The sequence below is a fragment of the Mustela nivalis genome (genome assembly GCF_964662115.1).
Source record: "Mustela nivalis genome assembly, chromosome: 20".
In the NCBI taxonomy this organism is placed as follows: domain Eukaryota; kingdom Metazoa; phylum Chordata; class Mammalia; order Carnivora; family Mustelidae; genus Mustela; species Mustela nivalis.
The window spans coordinates 4906947-4929665 of NC_139039.1; the positions used below are offsets into that span (position 1 = coordinate 4906947).

At 52.6% G+C, this 22719-nt stretch overlaps 1 protein-coding gene across 21 annotated transcripts in view; it reads left to right on the forward strand.

The window, feature by feature from the left end:
* ANK1 (ankyrin 1) overlaps window positions 1–22719 on the forward strand; it is a gene marked incomplete at its 5' end in the record, with an annotated part of 127217 nt that overhangs the window by 54069 nt on the left and 50429 nt on the right. For all 21 annotated transcript variants that reach the window (XM_082715260.1, XM_082715241.1, XM_082715248.1 and 18 more), the window contains 14 exons: window positions 4067–4165; window positions 7998–8096; window positions 8635–8733; window positions 9693–9878; window positions 10884–10982; window positions 11447–11545; window positions 11846–11944; window positions 13990–14187; window positions 15500–15598; window positions 16028–16126; window positions 16619–16717; window positions 17763–17960; window positions 18495–18593; window positions 19026–19124. In XM_082715260.1, the coding sequence (XP_082571386.1) occupies window positions 4067–4165; window positions 7998–8096; window positions 8635–8733; window positions 9693–9878; window positions 10884–10982; window positions 11447–11545; window positions 11846–11944; window positions 13990–14187; window positions 15500–15598; window positions 16028–16126; window positions 16619–16717; window positions 17763–17960; window positions 18495–18593; window positions 19026–19124 (1671 nt within the window). The remainder of the gene's footprint in view (window positions 1–4066; window positions 4166–7997; window positions 8097–8634; window positions 8734–9692; window positions 9879–10883; window positions 10983–11446; window positions 11546–11845; window positions 11945–13989; window positions 14188–15499; window positions 15599–16027; window positions 16127–16618; window positions 16718–17762; window positions 17961–18494; window positions 18594–19025; window positions 19125–22719) is intronic.

Sequence of the window (22719 nt, forward strand, 5' to 3'; positions counted from 1 at the left end):
CCAGCTTCTAATTTAATGAAGCATTTACTGCCACACTCTTACCTTTTTCTTGCTTATCTTCAACACTCAGTTATTTGGGATATGAAATACGTGACTTTCCCCATGATCCCCCTTAGCAGTCTGTCTGCCATTCGGCATCAAGAGGAGGGGCTGGGAAGGTAGCTGGAGTGGTGAAAGATGCAAGGCAAGGCTCAGCGGCTCACCTTTTCCTTTTGGCAAACAACTTAAACTTGAATTAACTGAAATAAAACATGGATCGTGGTTTTGAAGAGGTGGTAAATGATCATTCATCTTTGTGGTTCATTCAAAACACTGGAAATGATCTCCTGTATTGGCTAGTAATGCATTTTTAAAAAGACTTTATTTATATTTACTGGAAAGAGAAAAAGAGAGAGAGAGCTTGCAGGGGGAGAAGCAGAGGGAGAGGGAGAGAGAAAGAATGTCAAGCAGACTCCATGTGAAGCCCGACACGGGGCTCCATCTCACAACCCTGAAACCCTGACGTGAGACAAAACTAAGAGTCTAACACTTAACCTGCTGAGCCCCCCAGGTGCCCCTAATAATGCATTCAATAAAACAGTTACACAAGTTCCTTACTGTGTATGTGCTGTAAATGAGTTTTCAGGCATTCAGCGACCTTAGCGGCTAGATGGTGACCAGCTGTCCAGCTGCTTGCTGAGGTCAGCTGCTGGAGAAAACCTGCTGCTGGAGGTCGGGTGCGTGTGTGTCTCCTGAATGAAGATGCTTTCTGGATGGGAGGAGGGCGCTTGATGAGAAGGGCTGGGAGCATGGTCTCTGCAATTTTAGCTCATGGGTTTAGAATTTACTCAGAAACAGCTTCTCATCTCTCCATTGTTAATGAACTTGTGTCCCTTCCTGCGTCCGCGCTTCCTTGAACGGGCCTCCAGGGAGATTTCCTAACCCTCTTGGCAGAGCATCTCCTTTTCCTCTGTGCTACTTCTCATCTCATGCCATTTTGGGCATTTTCACATTATCTCACACTTATTTTTTATGCATCTGTTGCCTCTACTAAATTGAGATCTTCAAGGATAAGGGTCTGCATCGTACTCCTTTCTAGTGTGGTGTCAGGCATGGAATAGGTTCTCAGTAACTTTTGTCTGAATTGGATTAAGGAAATGCTTGCGTTAGGTAACTGCCGGGACTCCGAGAGCAGCTGAGACAAGCGTTTGGTCCAGCCGTGTTCCGTGGCTCTTATTCTGTGATAAGTTCTGGGCCTTTGTGAGTATCTCCCATGCATGTCACAGGCACCTTGCGTGTGACAGCTATGCCAAATGGGGCTTGGATTCATATCACCACAGTGATAGACTCAGAGGTGACTTAGGGTGACCATGTTGAAAGCAAACAATCAAAAATAGGGTCAGAAAAATACAAAGTCATTAGAAAGAAAGAGAACATCGATCCAGGGTCTGGGATGGAAGCTGAGTAACACAATTTAAGATACCAATCTGTTGTGATGGTCCCTTTTCTGTGACTGCCTCCTGCCAAGAGTGTAGCTTTTAGGGGGAGGCCTGGGATGAAGGGAGGGAAGCAGAGGGACTTTCTGTAGAGCAGAGCAAGGAATAAAATCTTGGATATCAAACTAGAGTGGCCGTGGCCAGACCTGGATGAGTTATTGTGACTGAGGGTTCGTTCTGAGCTGCCAGGTGAGCAAAACAAGGAGAAATGGGCTTTTGTCCTCTGCTGGAAACATACTAGTTCCTAGGGGCGAAAACAACAACTAAAACCACCACCACCAAAAAACCCCAAGCCCTTTTTTTCCCCTTGGGAAATCCAGATTTGTTTTCTATGTGGCTGTGCTCTAGAAAAGATGTGTGACCTTGGCTGCTCATGTTACTACCCCCAACCTTGATTTCCTAAGCATTCAGGGATCCTGACAGCCTGTTCTACTCCATTCTCTGGGCAGACAGGACGTCTAGAATCCTTCTGGTTGGAGATGCTGACATGGGCTCGGAAGAGCAGGGACAGACAGCCCGGATCATCGGCTGTCCACTTAGGTGTTTTCCTTGTTGACTTGCCAACGCCCCAGCTTTGAGGCATTCGGGAGCCGCGACTGCTCATGGGAAGGGACCAGGCAGCACCGTGCCCCTCTCCCTGCCGCCACAGCCCAGTCCCCTGCGGGAAGCACACTGCAGCAGCTGCTAACACCAGCGCGAGTTCTGAGCAATCCCAGGGAACCTTCCAGAACACTGCCAGATTTCAAGAGGGGCTGGCAGAGCGCACTGCTCCGGGAGGGAGGCGGGGCTCCCGAGCAGACCTGTCCTGGGGTAAAGCCGAGAACTGGAAGCTGCAGAGAAGGGCTCCGGGCTCCCAGAGCCCCCGTCCCTGGACAGATTGCTTTTCAGAGCATTTGTATTTTGCAAATTGATTTGAGAACTGGTTTGCTGCCACCCAGTGTTCTTCTCCCTCCCCCAGCTTCCTGTTCTCACAGATCACTGTATCCCTTTCTGTTAGCAAACATGACGGAGACCCTGCCTTTATCTGATAAGCCCGTTCACACCAGGGTGTGAATAATTCACACCGCTTTGGACACTGCCTTTAATGGTGTGCACAGTCTGCAAGAGCAAATCATCTCACGGTAATTTCTAGGCGTTTGCATATGTTGCGTGAGAGGGCCCTCCCATCGCCCCCCTCCCCCCCCACACACCCCCTACCACGCTGGCTGTGCTGACGTGCAAGGATTTGGCCCACTGCACTCTGCATGTTGGGGGTGCGGGGACCGACTGAATGGAAATGAGGGGTAGTTCCCTTTGGAGCCCACCTCCTCTTTTCTCTGCCATGCCAGGAATGTCTTCAAGGCCCCAGTGTAAAGAGAGTTTTAGAGGTGGGGGTCCAGGGCAAGGAATAAAATCTCTCAGCGTGAGCATTCGTGGGTCATGAGTGCCGAGACCCAAAGAGAGGGGGGGATTTCAGGGGCCCCTGGTGGCTGAGGCTGCAGGAGCCACACCCTCAGGAGCCAAGCCCCTCCCGCTGTGGTGGCGAGGGTCTTTTCCATTGGCCAGAGCCTGCAGTGGCTGCGGGGCATCCCCTGTAAGGCAACGGGCTAGAAGGCGTTGACTGAAGCAGGAGAAGGAATGGGAGAAGAGGGGGGGATGGCTGGTGGGCAAGGAGGAGGAAGAAAACACAACAGTGGGGCCGGGGAGTGCTGATTGACTAACATCATCTTCCATATGGAACCAAGATCTGCTGGTCACTAGAAGCGAAATGAGTTCTGTCATATTGTCGGAATTATGTGCGGCCCTAAGTTGCACTCAACGAAGTCCGCTTTTGCCAGGAAGTTCCCAGGCATCTTAAGTGCAAGGATCAGAAGACAGGACATACGAGCGAGCCAGTAATCCCTTCTCTCAAACCTCACCATGTACAGCTGGAACTTTCTGTGGTCAGGGAGAGTTCTGCTCCTGTGGACCGCCCATTGGGCATGGACAGTGTTGGTTCTCCCCACCCCGTACCCCACAACTGAACTGTCAGACAAGCTTTGACCACATTTGAAAGATCCAGGTGGCCAAGGGGCCATTTTAAAACTGATTCGTCTGTCGAAGAAATCAAATAGCTGGTGGTTGGTGGTATTTAATTCTTCAAAGAGCTTATTTCAGATTTTTTTTTGTCATTGCTGTTACTAAATATACACTTATCTCTGCAAGTGTTTAAGATACACTGGTGTTGCCCCTTTGCTTTTACTGGTTGGTGCCATGAAAATTAACCAGGGGATTGAAGCTACTTCCATGAAGCACTTCCATGAAGTGGTTGCCAAAAGCGTGGCCAAGATCAGAATTTCAAGGTCACCCACTGCCTTAGTGAGAGCTTCCCCACACTTAAGATGGAGATGAATCCAGGGAGAGGTGGTCTTGCTATCACCCTGCGTTCCTGTTATCTGGGGCTTCTGCAAAAAAGAGCTTGGAGAGGCTGGACCAGCACCACTCAGGGCCCCTCCCATTCTTTTCTTCCGGGGTCACACATCTCTTCACAGGGAAGTGGTCTTATCTTAGCCCCTGGAACAGCAGAATGCGTAGTCCGCTAACCACTCTTCCTGCCTCTCTGCTCTTTACAGAATGGGCTGAACGGCTTGCATCTGGCCTCTAAAGAAGGCCATGTGAAGATGGTGGTTGAACTTCTGCACAAAGAAATCATTCTAGAAACGACAACCAAGGTACGTCTCTTAGGGAGCGGGGAGCTTTTCGTTGATATTCAAGTGTGGGGGGGATCCCTCCTGTCTTATCCCAAACTTGAGAGAAACCCAAGACTGCTTCTGAATCTCTCTTGTCCTTCCCATTACTTCCTAGTTCTAGGCATCCCTGAAATTACCTGAAAAGCACAGGACCCTATTTCCACAAGGAGTCAGTGGGCTTTTGCTTTCTCCTCCTTGCCAGAGTATGCACCTAGAAATAGAATTCTTTTGGTGACTTTCTGTGTTCTTGGGGTCTCTGACTCCTATAGGGGCTAAGAACCCTGGAAGCCCCACAGTCAGGTGCCTGGGGTCCAGATCCCAGAAGAACTATTTCATGCTCTCTGACTTTGGGTAGGTTACCTAGTGAGACATCTCAATTCCCTCATCTGTAAAATGGGGGTAATAATACTTGGTTTCAGGATTCAGATGACAAACAAACAGGCATCCACAAATACTGGTGGCTGTGTTGCGACTGAGGCTGGAAGAAGAGGGCCAGACCCTCACAGTTATCCTTCTCCAGCATTCTACTTGGTCAGCTCCACACTTATTTCCTCCCCTGACGGATGACCCTGAACAGCATTCTCTTTTCCTATCAGGGGGCACTGAGCAAGGGGGGACGTCACAGTCCCGACACCGACATACTCCTCCCCCTAGCTCCAGTGATGTAAGCCCAGAAACGACAGTCACGAAATCATGCAGCTCCAGGTTGCAAAATGGGTTTTATTTCTTACATCCATCCATCCCGTGTGCATAGTGAGCAAGACACCGCCGCCAATACTTCAAAACAAAACGACACACAAAAACCGCCTTTCTCTGCTGACTCGAGTACTGCTTCCTTTTCTCGCCCTTCCCGCTTACTTCCCGCGGTTTTCCTCTTGGCTTTGTCCTGCTGGCCTCTTTCTTTCCATCTGCTGTTCCGTACCCATGGCGGTCTCACGCCTAGCCTCAATCTCCACTCCGGCCGGCGAGCGTATTTGCCGCCTCTCGAGCGGAGAGCCAGAAGAATGATAGGTGACCACAGATAGAGTGGTTATGAAGTGCATTACCAAAATATTAGGAAGGTGCAGTCATCCCTGGCGGTAAAATTCGGTGATTTTCACGTCGTGTCATGTCATGTAATTTTCATGCGATCTCGCCGGTGAAATAGACAAGAGTTGTTCTTTCTCTATGTCTGTGCGGCACTTTTTTTTTTTCCCCCGACAAGTACCAGTTGTTTCCACCCTTCTGTGGACGAAGGGGATGCAGTTAGTTTTCCTGATGGCGCTCCCACGGACCTGGCCGCCAGCAGTGCGCCATCTGCAGGCTCCTCTTCCCTGGCGCGGCCCCAAGAGCCACGTGAACAGGGCGCTTCGGCGGTTTTCCCTCTTGCCGAATTTCCCCCTCTGATTGTTATTTTGCAAGCAAACGCTTGGTGTGTCTTTGTTATTTATAGACATTTTGTAAGCCAGCGTGGTTTCTGAATGCCACACAGAGGGAGGAAAAAAGGTGAGGCAGAAACCGTGGGCTGAGCAAGAGTCATAGCAGATTGGGGAATTCTAATGGGTCTCGCAAGCATGAGAAAGATTAAAAAAAGACAAGAGTAAAAAAGCCAAAACCAATATAGTTTCCTAAACTGTGCTTAGAAATTTTAAAAGCACAAAACAAAAGCATCCTGGTGCCATCCTCCCGTCTCTGCCTCGAGGGGCCTGTGCTCAGCCTCTCAGCAGGTGGAGAGGAGAAATCCCCCATCTCCCTGCTTGAGTGTGCCCGGCCCCTGCCCCAGCCCCATGCCTTGCAGGAGCTCCAGGTCACCCAGCCAGGGGACAGAGTGGGTCTTTGTGGATCACATGTAGCTAAGAAAAAATGTTTTTTTCTTCTTGGAGGGTATGTCCCTGCATGCAGGGGGAGGGGTGGAGAAAACAGAGGCCCCACCTCCTTGCCCTTAGACCCTCACCCTGGGCCAGGGGCCCTCTTGCACCGCACACTGTGTGCATCTGTGTGTAGGTGGGTAGGTCTGTTTCCCACTGTCTCCTCTTTGCTCTTACCCACCACCCGTGCTGCCCTCAGCCCAGATCCGGAAGGTGGCATGAGCCAGGTTTCCATGGGGGCCAGCTGCCCCACTCCACCCCTCCTGGCATGGATTTCTATGAGGAGAGCTCTGATGTCGTGTGATTTCAGGCAGAGAGGGGCAGATGGAAAGCAACATCTTGACATTGTTGCTTCTTGAGGGCAAGCAGCCCGAGTGTCTGTCATCTCGATACTCCCCCGCCGGGACCGGCGCCTGACACACATGTGTTCAGTGTGTAGCGGAGGCATGAATGGCACAGCACACGTTCTTCTAAATGGGGAGACTTGGAGATCGGAGTCCTGATTTCTAGAGAAGTTTCTGGTGCCAACAGCCATGTCCCACTTGGTACAGTGAGAGAGTTGGCCTCCAGACGTACGCTCTTCGGACTTCTATGAAAAGTGATTTATCGGCATCCATACCTTCATTTCTGGCACTTATTCTTTGACAGATGTTTGAGGAAGAACCCTTTGGTTTATTCAATAGAATTTAAGGAGAAATCAAAAAGACCAACCCTGGGAGGCAACGAGCAGGGCCCTCTTGCCTGATTCAGGCCACAGTTTAGAAACAAAGACCTGAGCTCCCTCAGCTCCCTGGTGCCCTCAGTGGGGCTACCTCTCCCACCTGCGGGTGCGGAGGGCAGCGGTGGCTGTGTGGGGTGGGGGGGGGCGGGGCACAGATCTTGGCGCCTGCACCGCTCTGTTCCGCCCAGGTGAGGCCACTCTTCTTCTCCCAGTGACAGATGGCCCCGGTGCATGGACTGAGTCTGAAGTCCCTACTTGCCAGGGCTTGAGTTGCCTGAGATGGATTAGCAAGTGTTTATGTGGTTTAGTAAATTACATGCCGTCTGAACTACAAAAAGATGAGTTTGTTGGAGATCTCTGCTCCTTACATAGCAGAGAGACAAGTGGGCCCTGATAGGTTCCATTTTCTTCCGCCTGCCCTGTGGACAGAAGCTGTCGGGGGGAGGCTCCTGTCCTGCCTGCCTCTCACGGAGCTGGGGTGCCCGTAGGGGTCACGTAGGTGAGTCAGAGAATGTGCCCGTGTTCCCGTCCCGGGACATCCGGGAGGCAGGAGGGAGATGGGCAGAAAGCAGCCTGCCGGCCCTGACCCCGTCTAGCAATTGTCAGAGACCCAGAATGGATCCAGACAAGAAACTCTGAGTGCTCTAGTCCCCCCTCAGAACCTGCCCCCAGCCCCGTTGCGTATTTCTGCCCTTTCCTTCTCTTCGCCTCTCATCCCTCTGTCCCCCTTGGCCCAGCTCCGGGGAAAGGGCGCCGAGCCTGCGGCCTCTGCCGGCCTCCTTCCCCAGAGCTCCGGACCCGGCGGGGGCTCCGCGCGGTCCTGCCGAGTTACAGCTTGTGAGGAGCTGGAAGTCCACGGAGGGCCGGCGCGTCTGGCGAACCTTTCAATGTGTGTCCTGAGGAACGTCGACTGTCCGTCAGCTGATGACAGAACGCTGCGTCTGCGGGCGGCAGATTAAGTGTTGGGAAGTGGTTTCTTTGTTCTTCAGCGTGACATTTTCTGTGTGGAGAACAGGAAGGCTTTTCCTCCCTGGGCTTTCAGTACTATTTCAAGGTGTATGACGGGTCAGGCACACTCAGGGGTGTCATCTACCCGTTTTGTCTCATCAAGAAAACCCACTGTCCTCCACCCCAACGCACAGCCTTATTAGTGTACCCTTAATGGTGACTTTACCTTTGACTGTCACAGCACCATTGACAGCCTGGTGGGAAACCTGCTCTGCTTCCTCTCCTCCATGTGTTTCAGAAAGGGAACACAGCTCTGCATATCGCCGCCCTCGCTGGTCAGGATGAGGTGGTCCGGGAGCTGGTCAACTATGGCGCCAATGTCAACGCCCAGTCACAGGTAATGGTCCTCTGGGGCCCCGGGCCAGAGGGCGCTGGCCTTCTTCTCCACCTGCATTTCGGTTACACTGTGAGCACATGGTCTAGATTAATCGGTAGCGCGTGTTTGCATGCTTCTACTATAAGTGTGTTCTAAGAATGAGGTGGTTGATCGTTGTGGACCCCCATCTCTGTTCAGTTAAACCAAATGATATATCTAGCTCTGGCATGCTTGGGGAGAGAAAGCATGTTTAGAGGTGGGTGGGATACGGGGACTTCAGAGGAAAGGAGTGAAAATAGACGCTGTGTGTCTGGTGGCAAGAGGCTGATTTCCATGGAGTGTCGCCCCCACCTGGTGGCCTTTTGTAATAATCCCAGTAAACCATTTCGAAGCATCAGTTAGTTTTTCCACCCGGAGATGTTGGCGGGAACATGGCCCCATGGGCTAGGTGAAAATAGGGTGAAGAGAGAGCTGTTCTCAGGTTGAGAGGATTCTGCTCTGGGTTTAGCATCTCTCATTTTGTGGGTGAATGTTAATGACTTTTACTCTTGGTCTACAGAAAGGCTTTACACCCCTGTACATGGCAGCACAAGAGAATCACTTGGAAGTGGTTAAGTTTTTACTGGAAAATGGAGCTAATCAGAATGTAGCCACAGAAGTAAGTACCTTGGGCAAACGGACTTCCTGCTGGACGCCTCCCGCCCAGGGTGCAGGACACCTTTGGGGGTGTACATCCCTGGGACATGGCTTGAAAGAACTCCTGTGTCACGATCGGTGTGGGATGTCATTGTGTGCTCTCCCCCTTCTGCTTACTGCACTAATCCTGGGCACTGCTGGGCATTCCGAGGGAGGAAGAGACAGAGTCATGGGTCTTGAGGAATGCCCAGACACATACCAGAGAAATGACATCAGACTCAGGCTTGTCCTTCCCACACTAAGCACCACTGAAGGCTGGACGTTAATGAGAAAGGATCCGGCCACAGACCATGAGTCACTTCAGCTCTGGTCCTGAGTTTTGTCATTGACGAAGGGATGAAATTGAGCTAGATGGAGCCCAAGCCTCTTTTGACGACTGACATTGTCACACTCAACAGTCACGTGACTTTCTGCTCATTCTTCTTCACCAGCCATGGGGTCCTGTGCTCCTCGGCACACAACCAAGGAGACTGATCAGGGTAGCTCACGATCCAGTCAGTCCTCAGCGCCTGGCGTAGTTTCTAGCATTTGCTAGGTGTTACTAACCCTCGTACGACGAAGAAAGGAATGAGCCTCCGCCATGTTGAAGGGTGACAGAGAGGCTAGGCAGGGAAACAGAAGGCAGTAAAAAGCCCTCAGAGCACTCAGACTGGGAACAAGTTATAAAGGAAAACGAATGGCTCTGGGCTCTGGGAGATTGCGGAGGAAGAAAGTGGGTCCAAGAAAGGCTTTGGGGAGGAGGTAACATTGAAACGGAGCTTGACAGATGAAGAGGGCTCTGAATGGTAAGAGAGGCATTTCAGGCTGAGGTCCGGCCCAAGCAAGAGCCCCGAGGCAGGAAAGCGTGCGTTCTGCCTGGAGGACAGTGAGTGGGCGGGTGCGGTCAGAGCACATGGAGCTTTCCTCCTTTCCTGTGGCCAGGACGGCTTCACGCCTCTCGCGGTGGCTCTGCAGCAGGGCCATGAGAACGTGGTGGCCCACCTCATCAACTACGGCACGAAGGGGAAAGTGCGCCTACCCGCCCTACACATCGCGGCGCGGAACGATGACACGCGGACGGCTGCGGTCCTGCTGCAGAATGATCCCAACCCAGACGTGCTTTCCAAGGTGAGGGCGGTCAGCCCTGGGCTGCGGAGCCGTAAGGGTCACCCCTGGCCGTGCCCCGAGAATGCCCCATCACTGGGGACGGACCTAGCCCAGCACACGGAGCACCACCAGCCCCCACCCTTGGCACCTTCGGGTTCCCGCTAGTGACCTGGAGGGGCCCCCATGGGCAGACCCACTTCAAACTCCCAGTGAACACCCAGGAAGAGGTGCTCGGTGTGGAGCAGGAAAGGTTCGCGTCGCTCCCGGTCACCCGGAAAAGTATCCGGGGCAGGCTGGAGTGAAACTGGCCAGAGTGGAACTTTAAGGGCTGGCAGGTGGTGTTCTAGAATTTAACCCCCCTCCCCTTTTCCTGGTGGATCCCTGGTGGAGGAAGGGCGGTGTCCCTACATGAAGAGATGAGAATGGGGAGGGCTACCTAGGGGCCTAGACCTGCGCTCTCTGATGTTTTGAGGCACGGCTGATCTGTTGTCTGTAAGTTTGGGCTCTAGTGGGAATGGATCACCTGAGCTAGTCACATGGTCCCTTCAGCCCCCGGTCGCTGGGTTTTGTCTAGAAGGCTGCTGACTGGATCAGGCAGGCTCTCAGGTTTATGGGACAGAATGATGACAATGACCCGCCAACGGGTCAAAAGGGCCACCTTTGGCCAGCCAGCTGAGTCACCACTCCCTTTTAGGGGACTGAAGCCATCTCTAGAGTGAAGATCATGGCCCCCGTAACACTTTTCATTCGTTCATTAACATTTCTTCATAAGTAGCCATTCACGTGAGTGGGCCCTGCTGAGTTGAAGGTAATGCTAGTCCGTGGTTTGTCCACGGGGACTGTAAAACAAAGAACGGGGGGCCCTCCGAGGTGGCACCCAGCCTTGAATATGACTTGCCACAAGGCAAACCTTTCCACCTCTGGCGCTCGGGCCCTGCCGACATTTCCAGAAGCCCTGTCCTTATTCTGAGGTGGAGATGGCAGAGCATGACTTGTGACAAGTTGTCCCTCTCTGTTGTGCCCCAGACGGGATTCACCCCCCTCCACATCGCAGCTCACTACGAGAACCTCAACGTGGCCCAGTTGCTCCTCAACAGGGGTGCCAGCGTCAACTTCACGCCCCAGGTAAGTCTCCCCAGCAGGCCCTGCGCTTGGTCCAGGGCTCTGGGCTTGTCAGACCCTCACTGTGACACCCCAGGTTTCCTCCTCATGGCGCGAGTGTCCCCAGGTGAGACAGCCCTGGTGTCTCTTAAGCTCCTCCTTGGTTTGTGTCTGATCGTCAGCTCGTCAGTTTCCATTGGTCCGTTCTCGAGGAAGGCTGGAGGGCAGGGCTTTTTTCCAGTTTGTTGTGATGACAGGGTTTGGGAGACAGGGCTTGACCAGACGGCGGCGATCGACAAGGATGCCGTCATGTCCTTATAGGTTTTGAGATCATTCCTAGGCGAGAAGCATCCTACCAGTAGGCTGAAAGTGCCTTCTTGCATTGCTGCCACCATAGGGCTGGGGGGACATGGGCATGGGGTGCAGAGCCACTGCCCTGGAAAGGAGGACGTCACAGCCTGACTGGTTCCTGTTCCTCCCCCTTCCAGAACGGCATCACGCCATTGCACATCGCCTCCCGCAGGGGGAATGTGATCATGGTGCGGCTCCTGCTGGACCGGGGAGCCCAGATAGAAACAAGGACCAAGGTGGGTGCCAGTGAGCTCCGTGGAAGGCCGGGGGGAGGGAGTTCTGCCTTCCAGAGTCTCCCCAGTTCTGTGATGGCCCGCTGGTGACCTCTCTGTGGCCAGCGAATGGTGGCCTCTTGAAACAGCCGTGGCGGGAGCCAAGAGGCAACAGGAGACACAACGGGCTGTATTGGAGCCGAGCTGGTCCTGAAGGCAGCATCCGAGCTTCTTGTGGCTGCAGCTGTACTGGAGGCAGTCTTCTGTGCAGTGGCTCTGATAGGTGCCTTCAGGGCTTTCTCTTTTGGACTCTATCTTTTAAAGGATGAATTGACACCTCTCCACTGTGCAGCTCGGAATGGGCACGTGCGAATCTCAGAGATCCTGCTGGACCACGGGGCACCCATCCAAGCCAAAACCAAGGTTCGTGCTTCCCTTCCGTGAGGAGCGTCCTTTTGGCAGGGCTCCAGATCAGGCCCACCCAGGATCAAACTCCATCTCTAGAAAACAGAGATGCTAATACTACTAACTGAGCCAGTGTGTTGTATACCCCAATGCCTGTCCCACGGGAGACACTCAGTATAGCTCTAATCATTAGTCAGATCGGGCATGGCCCTCTTTTTCTCTAAAGGGCCGTACAGTCAATATTTTTAGACTCTGCAAGCCATGATCTCCATTGCAACAATTTACCTCTGCCATTGTAGTAGGAGGGCAGCCATGAATAATGTGCAAACTAGCAGTCCTCTTCCAATAAAACTTTATTTACAAATACAGTCAGCGGGCCGTCCTTCCCTGAGCATTGGGAAGTATGGCATGACCTTTGTGTCAGTCTCTGAGTGGCAGCTAATGCTTAGCTTGCTTGGGCTGGGGTAGCAAAGTGCCTCATGCTGGGTGGCTTGAACCACAGCAGCCCATCATCCCACCGTTCTAGAAGCTGGGAATCTGAGAGCAGGGTCAGCAGGCCTGGTACCTTCAGAGGTTGTGAGGGGGAATCTGTTCTTAGCCTCTCTCCTGGTGTCCAGTGGTTGCTGGCCATCTTTGGCACTGCTTTGGCATCACCCTGACCTCTGCCTCCCTGTCCACATGGCGTGGTTTCTGTGTCTGAGTGTGTGTGTCCAGATTTCCCCTTTCTATGAGGACAGCACTCATATCGTATTCGGGCCCCCACGAAAGACCTCATCGTAACTAACGACATCTGCAGTGACCTGATTTCCAAATAACGTCACGTCCTGAGTACCTGGGGTTAGGACTTGAACATGTGAATTTTGAGATGACACAATTCAACCCGTAACACAGATACTAGCTGCCATGCAGCCTGGTTGTGTGTCTCCCTTGCTGAAAATCTTTTCTTGCTCCTTTTCTGAAAGCTAACATCCCAGTGCCTAAGCTCACAGATTGTCTTGATGCTGCTCCTGCGTCCCCGGAGCCCAGCTCCGTGCCCCCATCAGGCATGGTCCTCCTGCACCTCTAACTGCATAGGTAGAGCTCCCCAAGTTCCTGAAGGATCGCTGCCTCTGTGATCCAGTCCGCACTGCTCCCTTTGCTAAGAGATTCTTCCTTTTCTGTCTTCCTAGAGAAGTCCTTGCTCTGGGCCACCTCCTTCTGAAAGCCTTTCCTCCCCTTCCTCCCTCCTGGAAACTCTATCCTCCAGTGGACCTCTGTGCTTTGATCTTGCCTTCCCCGCTGTTACAGCTCGGAGTGGCAACAATGTATCTGTTTCCACCCCTTTTGCCTGTGGGTGCACAAGCTTCCTTCTGCCAGGGATTGTGTCTGTTTTCTTTGTTTCTCCAGAGCTTAACCCATACCTGGTGCTCATTAATCACTTAGTAAATATTTGTTGGATTAATGTGTGAAGGATTGAGTGAAGAGTCTCCTTTGTTTTTAATGTTGGTTTTTGGTTGTTGTTGTTGTTTTAAGAGATTGCTACCTAAGGAAGAGTGAAAGTCCTTAATGAAGTTGTTCAAGTGATGTGTGTGTGTGTGTGTTAGGAGCGCCGAACAGAGGGTTCTAGATCCAAGTTCTATGTTGCGGTCATTCGTTCATTCAAAAGCATATAAATGGAGTGCTTTGTGTGTCTCATGCTCGTATGGGGATTGTGGGGCCTATGAGAGATGGAAGGCACAGTCACTGATCTGAAGAGGCTGCTAAGTATGGAGACACGCACCTGACAAGTTCATTACAGACACAATTCACCAAATCCATGAGGAGTGTCCGCATGAGTGGGACAGAAAAAGAAAACCCACAGAAGTCTCGGGTGGTCAGGGAAGGGTTCCTGGAAGAGGTCGGCCTGGCTGGAGCTGGCTTGGAGGATTTGATGAGGTGGAGAGTGTAATCAGAACCCGGCAGGAGCACCGGGGCCATGTGGAAACATTGCGTAGGGAAGAAGAAGGACGTGACGTTGGAATCATTGCTTTGAATTTCTGTGTTCATTTCCTTTGCTGCTTGCTTGTTTCTCCCTCTTCTCCCAGAACGGCTTATCCCCCATTCACATGGCGGCTCAGGGAGACCACCTTGACTGTGTCCGACTTCTATTGCAATACAACGCAGAGATAGATGACATCACCCTGGACCATCTGACCCCCCTCCACGTGGCAGCCCACTGCGGCCATCACAGAGTAGCCAAGGTCCTTTTGGATAAAGGAGCCAAACCAAATTCCAGAGCCCTGGTGAGTGGGAGGCTACTAGAGTAGGTGTCAGAGGGGCAAAGGCCAAGGGAAGCAGGACCAGAGCTGCATGGCTGAGCCTGGTGGGAAGGGCACATGTCGGTGACTGGAGGTACCCCCGAGACTAGGGCCTGGAAGGTGGTGGCACTGGCTAGGGCCTGGGGGACATGGCAGCACAGAGGCAGGATGGTAAACTTTCCACTCCCCATTCGGCACCCTGATGACAGACTGAGCTGGGGGGTAAGGGGTGGGGGTGGGGGATCAGGCCCAGGAGACCTCACTAAGAAGCAGTGTCCGTGGTATGTGTGTGGATTGGGGCGCCACTCCCTCTAGGCCAGCCTGGGGTTGTAGTACAGTGACCCCTTCTAGGCTGCCTTTTTTATCTACTTTGTTGGCTGAATGACCTGGGCCGAGCTAAGCACCCTTCCCCTGCTCACAGGTGTCGAGTTTTCCTAGTGCTGGTATAGAAAGGAGTTCCCACCTAAAGCGAGTTCCCTCCTAGCACTGGGAGTCCTCTCCCTCTTGCCCCAGGCCAGGCGTTCTGAGAGCAGGGCCTTGACCGCCATCTCCTCTCTGCCCACTCCCACAGGGCAGACTTCAGAAGACAGGGGAGATTCCAGGTCTTGCAAGGGTGGCTCCTTCATTCAGAAAGCTTTCACTGAGCTCTTGCCACACGCCAGGGATGATTCTGGGATAGCGGGGGCATTTTTCAGCCTCAGCGCTATTGTCCTTTTGGGTGTGATATGCCTGGTAGGACGTTTAGCAGCATCCTTGCCCCTCCTCCCCCAGGGTTGATCTCCTTCTCCGCTGGTGATGACAATCAGCAGTGTCTCCAGACATTGCCAGATGTCGTGGGGGGTGGGGGAGGGGTGCGACAAAATCCCCTCCCCCACCTGGGGAACCCCGGCCTGTGGGAGTAAAGCCCTCGGAAAAAACAGACAGAAACAAACAAAACTCCCAGCAGAGCTGCTATCCCGAAATCCACTTTACTAAAAATGATCCATGGTTTCAGGGGAAAGGAAACAGGATTTGCTTCACAAAAAATGCTCTTGATTGCCAGTTTCCCCCAAAGGAAACTGAAAACAGCAGGCCCTTTTTGCGCCTCCAAAAATATGATTAATTTTTTAAAAAAAAGGATTTATGAACAACTTCTTCAGGAACATGCTTGGTGCGGACAGTGGGAGCCGCCGGCCTCTCGGGTGACGGGCAGTAGCCGACCATCCAGGCAGGGGCAGCACGCAGAGGCGGTTTGGGGGCCCCTCGGGCTCGTCTTATAAGTTCCTGCTTGTCTGTCTCCCTATGTGTGGGGCCGCAGAATGGCTTCACCCCCTTACATATCGCCTGCAAGAAGAACCACATCCGTGTCATGGATCTGCTGCTGAAGACGGGGGCCTCCATCGACGCTGTTACTGAGGTAGGAGAACCCCACAGACGGGCAGAGGCTTCCTGCCCGTGGTCTTCCTCCAAGAGCTTTCTGGAGAGTTGTTCTTTTTAGCTATGCGGGACTGCAGGACTGCGTGTGTGCGTGCGTGCGAGTTCAGACTGCTTGAAGGAACACATTGGGTGACCGAGACAAGGGAACGTGTGTCAAGTTTCAGGGAGCTTTCCAAGATCAGATGCATGTTTTTGAGTTGCAAAGCAGACAGAATCACCCTGCAGTGATTTTTTTTTTTTTTTCCCCTCCAGCCATTACCCTGAAAGCAAACCTATCTCATTGAACTCTCTTTGCTTGGAAAACCATTCTGGAGCCCCTAGAAACAAGAAAGTAGATTCATCTGGCTTTCTCTTCTTTGTAGGAGCAGGAAAGGCTCCTCTGTTCTCATTCCTCTCTTGTGTGTTCCAGTCTGGCTTGACCCCTCTCCATGTGGCCTCCTTCATGGGGCACCTGCCCATCGTGAAGAACCTTCTACAGCGGGAAGCATCACCCAATGTCTCCAATGTGGTAAGCCCGTGGGGAGAGCTCGGAGGGGAGATGAGCTACTGATCCTGAGATCACCTCTCTGGGGAGAGAGCTAGAATTCTCACAGTAGGAGAGCCTTCAGGTTTGGGGAGAATATGTGTAGGTCTTGAGCCGTTCCCAGTTAAATTTGTCACACTTCTGTCAGTCCTAGGAGTTTTCTTTTAGACAATAATTTGGGAACTTCTGTAAGTGTTTCTGGGAAAGCATTTACAGTATTTAACATTCATCAGCTCTGAGGTTTGCTTTTAAAGTATACCTAGAACACACACGCGTGCAAGCACACACACACACACACACACCACACACACACCAAGTGTCAGCAAGCTAAAGGCTAAAGTAGCTGCTTGTTGGAACAACTCCACCTCTTGGACGAAAACCCAACAAGTTACCCCACATTGGCACTTTGGAACTCCCTGTGTATCTTTTTGGAAACTCCGCATGGGTTAACATTTCTTTAATTCTGTGGTTTTACAGAAAGTGGAGACCCCGCTGCACATGGCAGCCAGAGCAGGACACACAGAAGTAGCCAAATACTTGCTCCAGAATAAAGCCAAAGTCAATGCCAAGGCCAAGGTGAGTTCTGGAGATGGGAAGGATCCTGGGATATAAGCAATTCGAGGGCAGTGAGGAGAAATCCTGTGGCACAAAGAAGGCCTGTGGCACAAAAGTTCCTCGCCATGGCCACGGAGGTTATCCTGAATGCTCAGGTTCTGCTTTGCAGGGGTTCTGAGAAGGCCGGGGGTATGTCTGCATCAGAGCTGTCCTGTTCGTTAGGGTAATGAAGGCCCAAAGAGCATGGGCGGCCTGCAGCATTTCATGGCCGTCACAGTCATGGTATAAAAAGAGAAGCAACTTTTTGGAGAAAATGTTACCACTGAAAACCAGTCAGGAATTACTTGCTCTAAAAAATGGAAGATGCCCCCTTGTTGGAAAAATATTCTCAAGGGATTGGGCGAGTGAGCAGTGAGAATTGCTACTGAATTTGCAAGGCGATTGGCTTTGACCGAGATTGGGTTTTCTACTCTTCCCGTGACAGAGGCTCTGTTTAGAGTTAGAACCATGGTTTGTGTCTGGGCCGCGCACAGGGCCCTCGGCACAGAGACCTTAGCCTCGAACCCCTTCAGCATCAGGGGAGGAGGAGGAGCAAGGGTGGGAAGAAAACGTCACCTCTCCCCTTTAGCGGTTCAGGCTCCCACGGCCCTGTTCAAGCAGAAAGGCCAGTATCCTCTCCCATGTGACTTGGGACACAGGACGAGTGCCTGTGACACTGTATGAAGCATTTAAATACACTGCCTGCTTGATCCTAACCAGAGCCCCGTGAGGTAGATTACTGTTCCCATTTTACAGATGAAAAGGCTGAGCCTTGAGGCCGTTCAATAGAAATAACCGCCAACTTGTAAGAGTACAAGTTAGCAGGGTAGTTGGGAGGATTAAATCAGAGAGCGTATCTGTTTCTGTAACTCAAACGCCTGATTTGAATCCCAGCTCTTCATCTTCCTAGCTGCGTGACCTTGAGAAAGTCACGTACCCTTTCCGGGCCTCACCCTCCTTCTTTGTAAAGTAACTGGATTAAGAAACCTTAGTATTCCCTGTTCTTTGTTTTCCCTTTGGGTTCCAGGATGACCAGACCCCGCTTTACTGCGCGGCTCGCATCGGTCACGTAAACATGGTGAAGCTTCTGCTAGAAAATAACGCCAATCCCAACCTGGCCACCACTGCCGGGCACACTCCCCTGCACGTCGCAGCCCGGGAGGGCCATGTGGAGACGGCCCTGGCCCTTCTGGAAAAGGAAGCATCCCAGGCATGCATGACCAAGGTACAGCCTCCTTCCTCCGGTGCCCGAGAGCCAACTGGCTAGTCACCGCTGGGCCTGGGGTGTGGGACGGGCGTTCCGGCCTGGTTCTCCTGATGCTGAAAGCAGCTGGGAGGGCCAGCACCCCTAGACTGGCCACCATCTGTGAGCCCAGTGGACTGTCCTTCCCTAGAAAGTAAAACTGTCATTTCTCATCTACCCAACAAGCCTTCATCCCTTTATCATGGGCCAGCTTTTAGCTCTAGACAAATCAGGTTCCAGAATATGAGAAGGACTCAGCCCTTGGCCTCCACTAGCTCGCAGTGGAGGTGGTTTTACAGGTCATCACTAGCCATGCAGGTGGTAGGTGGGAGAGGAAATCTACTGATTTCTGGGGCCTTGGCCTCGGGGAGAGATTGGGATGGCCTTTACGTGCTTGGTGTCTCCATGCCGGTGAGGGTGGGATTTCTCCTTTGCCACGGGCTCTTGCTCTCTGCGGGGACAGCTTTCTCGCCCCCCCACCCCACCCCCATTCTGACGGCCTGTGTTTCTCCTCAGAAAGGATTTACCCCTCTCCATGTGGCGGCTAAGTATGGGAAGGTTAGAGTGGCCGAGCTGCTGCTGGAGCGGGACGCACATCCCAACGCTGCCGGCAAAGTGAGTTTGAACTTCTCTCCCTCTCTCAGCGCCGAGGCCAGAGCAAAGGGTACACTCCACAGCTTGCGCCTCTTGTGTCCTTCTTCTGAATGGGCGGCCCTCTGGGGGGAAGGGGCCATGGCAGGACTGTCTTTCTGACAAAGGTCTGGTGCTCTTAGAAAAGCCTGGTGGCCTTCTCGGAGCCGGGGTATAGGTGGTGCTGCTACCCGCCCCAACCCCGGCCCTGCAGAACAATGCGGGGGCCCCCAGGTCTGGCAGGGTATGCTCCTGAGTGACTTCAGATCGAGACTGGGTTTGGAAGGACTTCTAACCAGATCGTATGATGTATAAAAGAATATATACAGAGCCCGAGACGGTGCTGCTGATAACCGAAGGGAACGTGGAAAAGCCAGCTGAGCGAACGCTGTTGTCTCTGTGGTCTTGTCCCTGCAGAACGGCTTGACTCCCCTGCACGTGGCCGTCCATCACAACCACCTGGACATTGTCCGGCTGCTGCTTCCCCGGGGCGGCTCCCCGCACAGCCCGGCTTGGGTAAGGCTGGCCCTGGTCCACACGCCGGGGGCTCCAGCCCCAGACCTGCTCCGAGCCTGGGGCCCCTGCAGGGCAGGTCCCCGCAGCTGCCCCCATTGGGAATGGCTGTTCCAGGAGCGGCTGGAGGGCTTTCATGTGTTGCTTGTATTTCTACCTCTGAGATCTCGCCTCCTTCCCACAAACGTTACCTGCAGTAACTGCTGCTATTTGGAGATGGGGAGCGAGGTGGGACGTGGGTAACACTTCTCAGCAGCAGGTTACTTCACAGAGGTGGGATTCGTGTGACACAACATTTGGGTTCCCCAAACCACAGCATGTGAGCCGAGCTCTGTCAGCCGAGTCCTGGCAGCTGGCTGTCCAAGGTCAGCGTGTCCAGGCACCTCCGGGGCTGGCAGGCCCTGCTGTCAGGTTCGGACTCCATTTGGTGCTGGCAGCACAATGGCCCCAGTCTGAGAAGTAGCCAGGGGGAACCTGCCAGAACCTTGAAGCAGGGGGGCCTGTTTCAAGTGGGAATAGTCACCCCCAAATGCATTTCCTGTATGAGTTCAGACTTGGAAATCGAGGTGTTTTTGTAACAAGGCACACCCACGTATATATGACCTGGTGGGCATGAGGCTAGTGTGCTCGCCCCTGAAGGACGCTGCCCTGGGGAGCAGGTTCATTGCCTCTCAAGGGAGTTGACTGGGCTTGCTTATGGAAGATCAGACTTGCAGGGGGGGGGGGGGCTAGTACTAGGTGAAGGGATAAAGCTGGACGTGGGGATCATTTTGGGGGACAGGCTGCCCTGTGTGGGACCAGAGAGTGGGCTGAGTTCGTCTGGGAGGGGTGGGGGCTGATAGCCAGCCGGGGAGGAAGGGGGAGGGGAGAAGGCAGAACTCAGACACTATGATCCCTGCCCTTGCTTGGGGAGCTCCCTACAGGGCAGCCAAGACTCAGAAAACCAGCAGGGAGAGCACACCCCAGCGCTCAGCCTTGTGGCAGGGGGAGCCTGGGGCGGGGGAGGGGGGATGGGGGGGTTGGTGTGTGATGACAGCTGACACGTGCTGACGTCAGTGGGAACACAGCCCACGTCGGGGGGAAATCAGCTCCGGCATTCAGTTTGTCTTCCCTCCTCAGAACGGATGCTCATCTGATTTTTCCAGCATCACTCTGCCGGAGACACAGCGTCTCCCAGACACCTCTGTCTCCTTGGGCTCCTGTCCCCGCGGTTGTAGCAAGCCCACGTCACTGTGTAGACAGAGCACGCGGCCCTGCTAAGATGTGGCTTACTCCTGCCTCTAAAAATAAAGAGCCGGACTCCCCGCCTCCGCACTCCCCTCCTTATATAAAAGAAACTGGAGCCAGGTTCATGGTATTTAAAGAGAACCTTCTCCGAGTACAAACCTTGTACAGATGGGGTTTGTTTCCATGGCAAAAAATAGTTTCCCAAGGAGTCTGGCAATTTTGTAGAATTTCACATGCAAATCTCTGTGCACCCAAACCAAACCCTCCCCCTTCTAATTTTGATGCTAATGTTTTAACATTTAGGCAGATTTCTTTCCAGCATGTATGCTTCAGGATGAGCTCATTTCCTTGAGGAAGTAGACCTTTTCAGGGCACACAGCTCTCCCTAACCTCTCTGCCCAGTCGCCCCTTGTCCTTGTCACCTACAGAAGGTCATTCATTCCCTTTAATCCTGCTTTTTGGGAAGTGCAGAGGGGGTAGTCTCTGTTCTGAGACTGCCAGCTGCTTCTGTATGTCAGTTTTAACCCAGGGTCACCTTGCCAGGACTGGGTGCTGCTTTTGCCAGTGCGGACGCCCACAGCTGCCCAAGGGACCTGGACGGCTGATTATGCTGCCGTGAGGTTCCTGCCACTTGCTCCAGCTCCTCCCTTTGTCAAAACAGGTCTGAAAAACCGTTGCTTTCGTGCTGTGGATGCTTGCTACAGACTGGGCACCGGCTAGAGAGAGCTTCAGCTACCCCTGCCCCCAGTTCCTCCTGTGGACAGCACTGAGAAGCAGGCTGATGCTTCCCTTACAGAGAGAGTGACCTCCTTTTGGGGAGGGCTCCAAATCTCAGGTTCCAGCCAGCCAGCCACACCTCTTTCTTTGCTCTCTGTTGATACAACCCAAACATTATTTTATGGAGTGAACATTAGAAACAAAATGTTGATCTCGTTATGGGAACACAGCTGAAAAAGAATGTATTCTCATTTTTTTTTAAAAGAACACTCGAATGAGGTTACATAATTATTCAAAGGAAATTATTTTTTTTTTATTCAATTTAATTCTTTGGGTAAATTAACAACTTTCCATTTCCCCCACGAAATCCACTTTTTGAGTGGCTCTTCCCCTGTCCTCTGATGCTATAAAGCTGAAATGTTCCTATACCATCAGACCCCTTTTTTCCTCTTTCCTATTCCCGATCAGTGATCCTGGAAGAATCAGAAACGTTGGTTTGCACGGTCTGACAGAGGTTGGCAGGGAGGTTCCGTTCTCTGGGGTAATCTGGAGAATGCTGGCCAAGGTGGGGAGACCAGATGTCTTATGTCATGCGCTCTGGGATTGGCCGGCATGTGTTTTGAAAGTCGTGGGTCCTGCTCAGAGGTCCTCAGGCCTGGCCTCTCTTCTAGGCCTGAATGTTAGCAGCGGCCAAAATGTGGTCCCTGGTTCAGCAGCCTCAGCCTCCCCTGGAAACTTGTGAGAAATGCAGAATTTGGGGCCTCCCTAGATCTTCTGAGTCAGAATCTATGTTTGAGCAAGATCTCAAGTGTGTTGTGTCCACATTGTGGTTTGAGAAGCACTCTTCCCGCCGAAAGAGCCTCAGCTCTGGGATCTGAAGGCCTGCGTGGGTTTCCTGTTGTTCATTTACTAGGTGACATTAAGTAAGGTACTTAACCTCCCCGAGAGTTGACCTCTTTAGCCACAAAATGAGATAATTAACAAAAATGCCTGCTTTACCTGCTGTATGAGGAACCACGTAGGCAAAAGGGCTTCAACAGTGATGACCAAAGCAGCTTCATCTGTCTGCAGCAGGACGAGGAGCTTTCCCTGGAATGTAAACCCATGTACTGCTTCCTTCACTGGGAAAGTCTTCCTCCTGGGGCGGGGGGCGGCTGAATAAACAGTATGTGGTGTCATAGTCATTTGCTCCGGGCCAGGCTCCTTCATCTTGTCATGGCCTCGGACGTCTTGTAAACCAGTTCACGGCAAAACCATACGCAGGTTTATTAACTTTTATATTTTTATTTTGGAAGGCATCTTCACATAGACTATCCTATTTTATCCATCCAGTAGCTGCAAGAAAAGAACAAGTCAGATGTCATTATCCGCTTTCAATGCCTTTTAAAAAGACAGAAGGATGTCTGGAGGTCACTGGCTCTTCAGTCACCCAGCTAGTTAGCGCGGAAGGAGGGCTGATGCCAGAGTCTCGGGTTCCTTGCTGGGGACACCTGTCCTTAAACCAGCAGCCCCGGCCCACAAGCCCAGGGGGAGCCTGGGGCCTGTTGCACAGGGAGAGAAGAGGGCTCTGATCCTTTTTCTTCCTGAAATGTCTGGGGCAGGGTGCCTGCGTGCGGGGAGGGTGGGGAATGGTTCTTGCAGGCAAGAGCCTTTC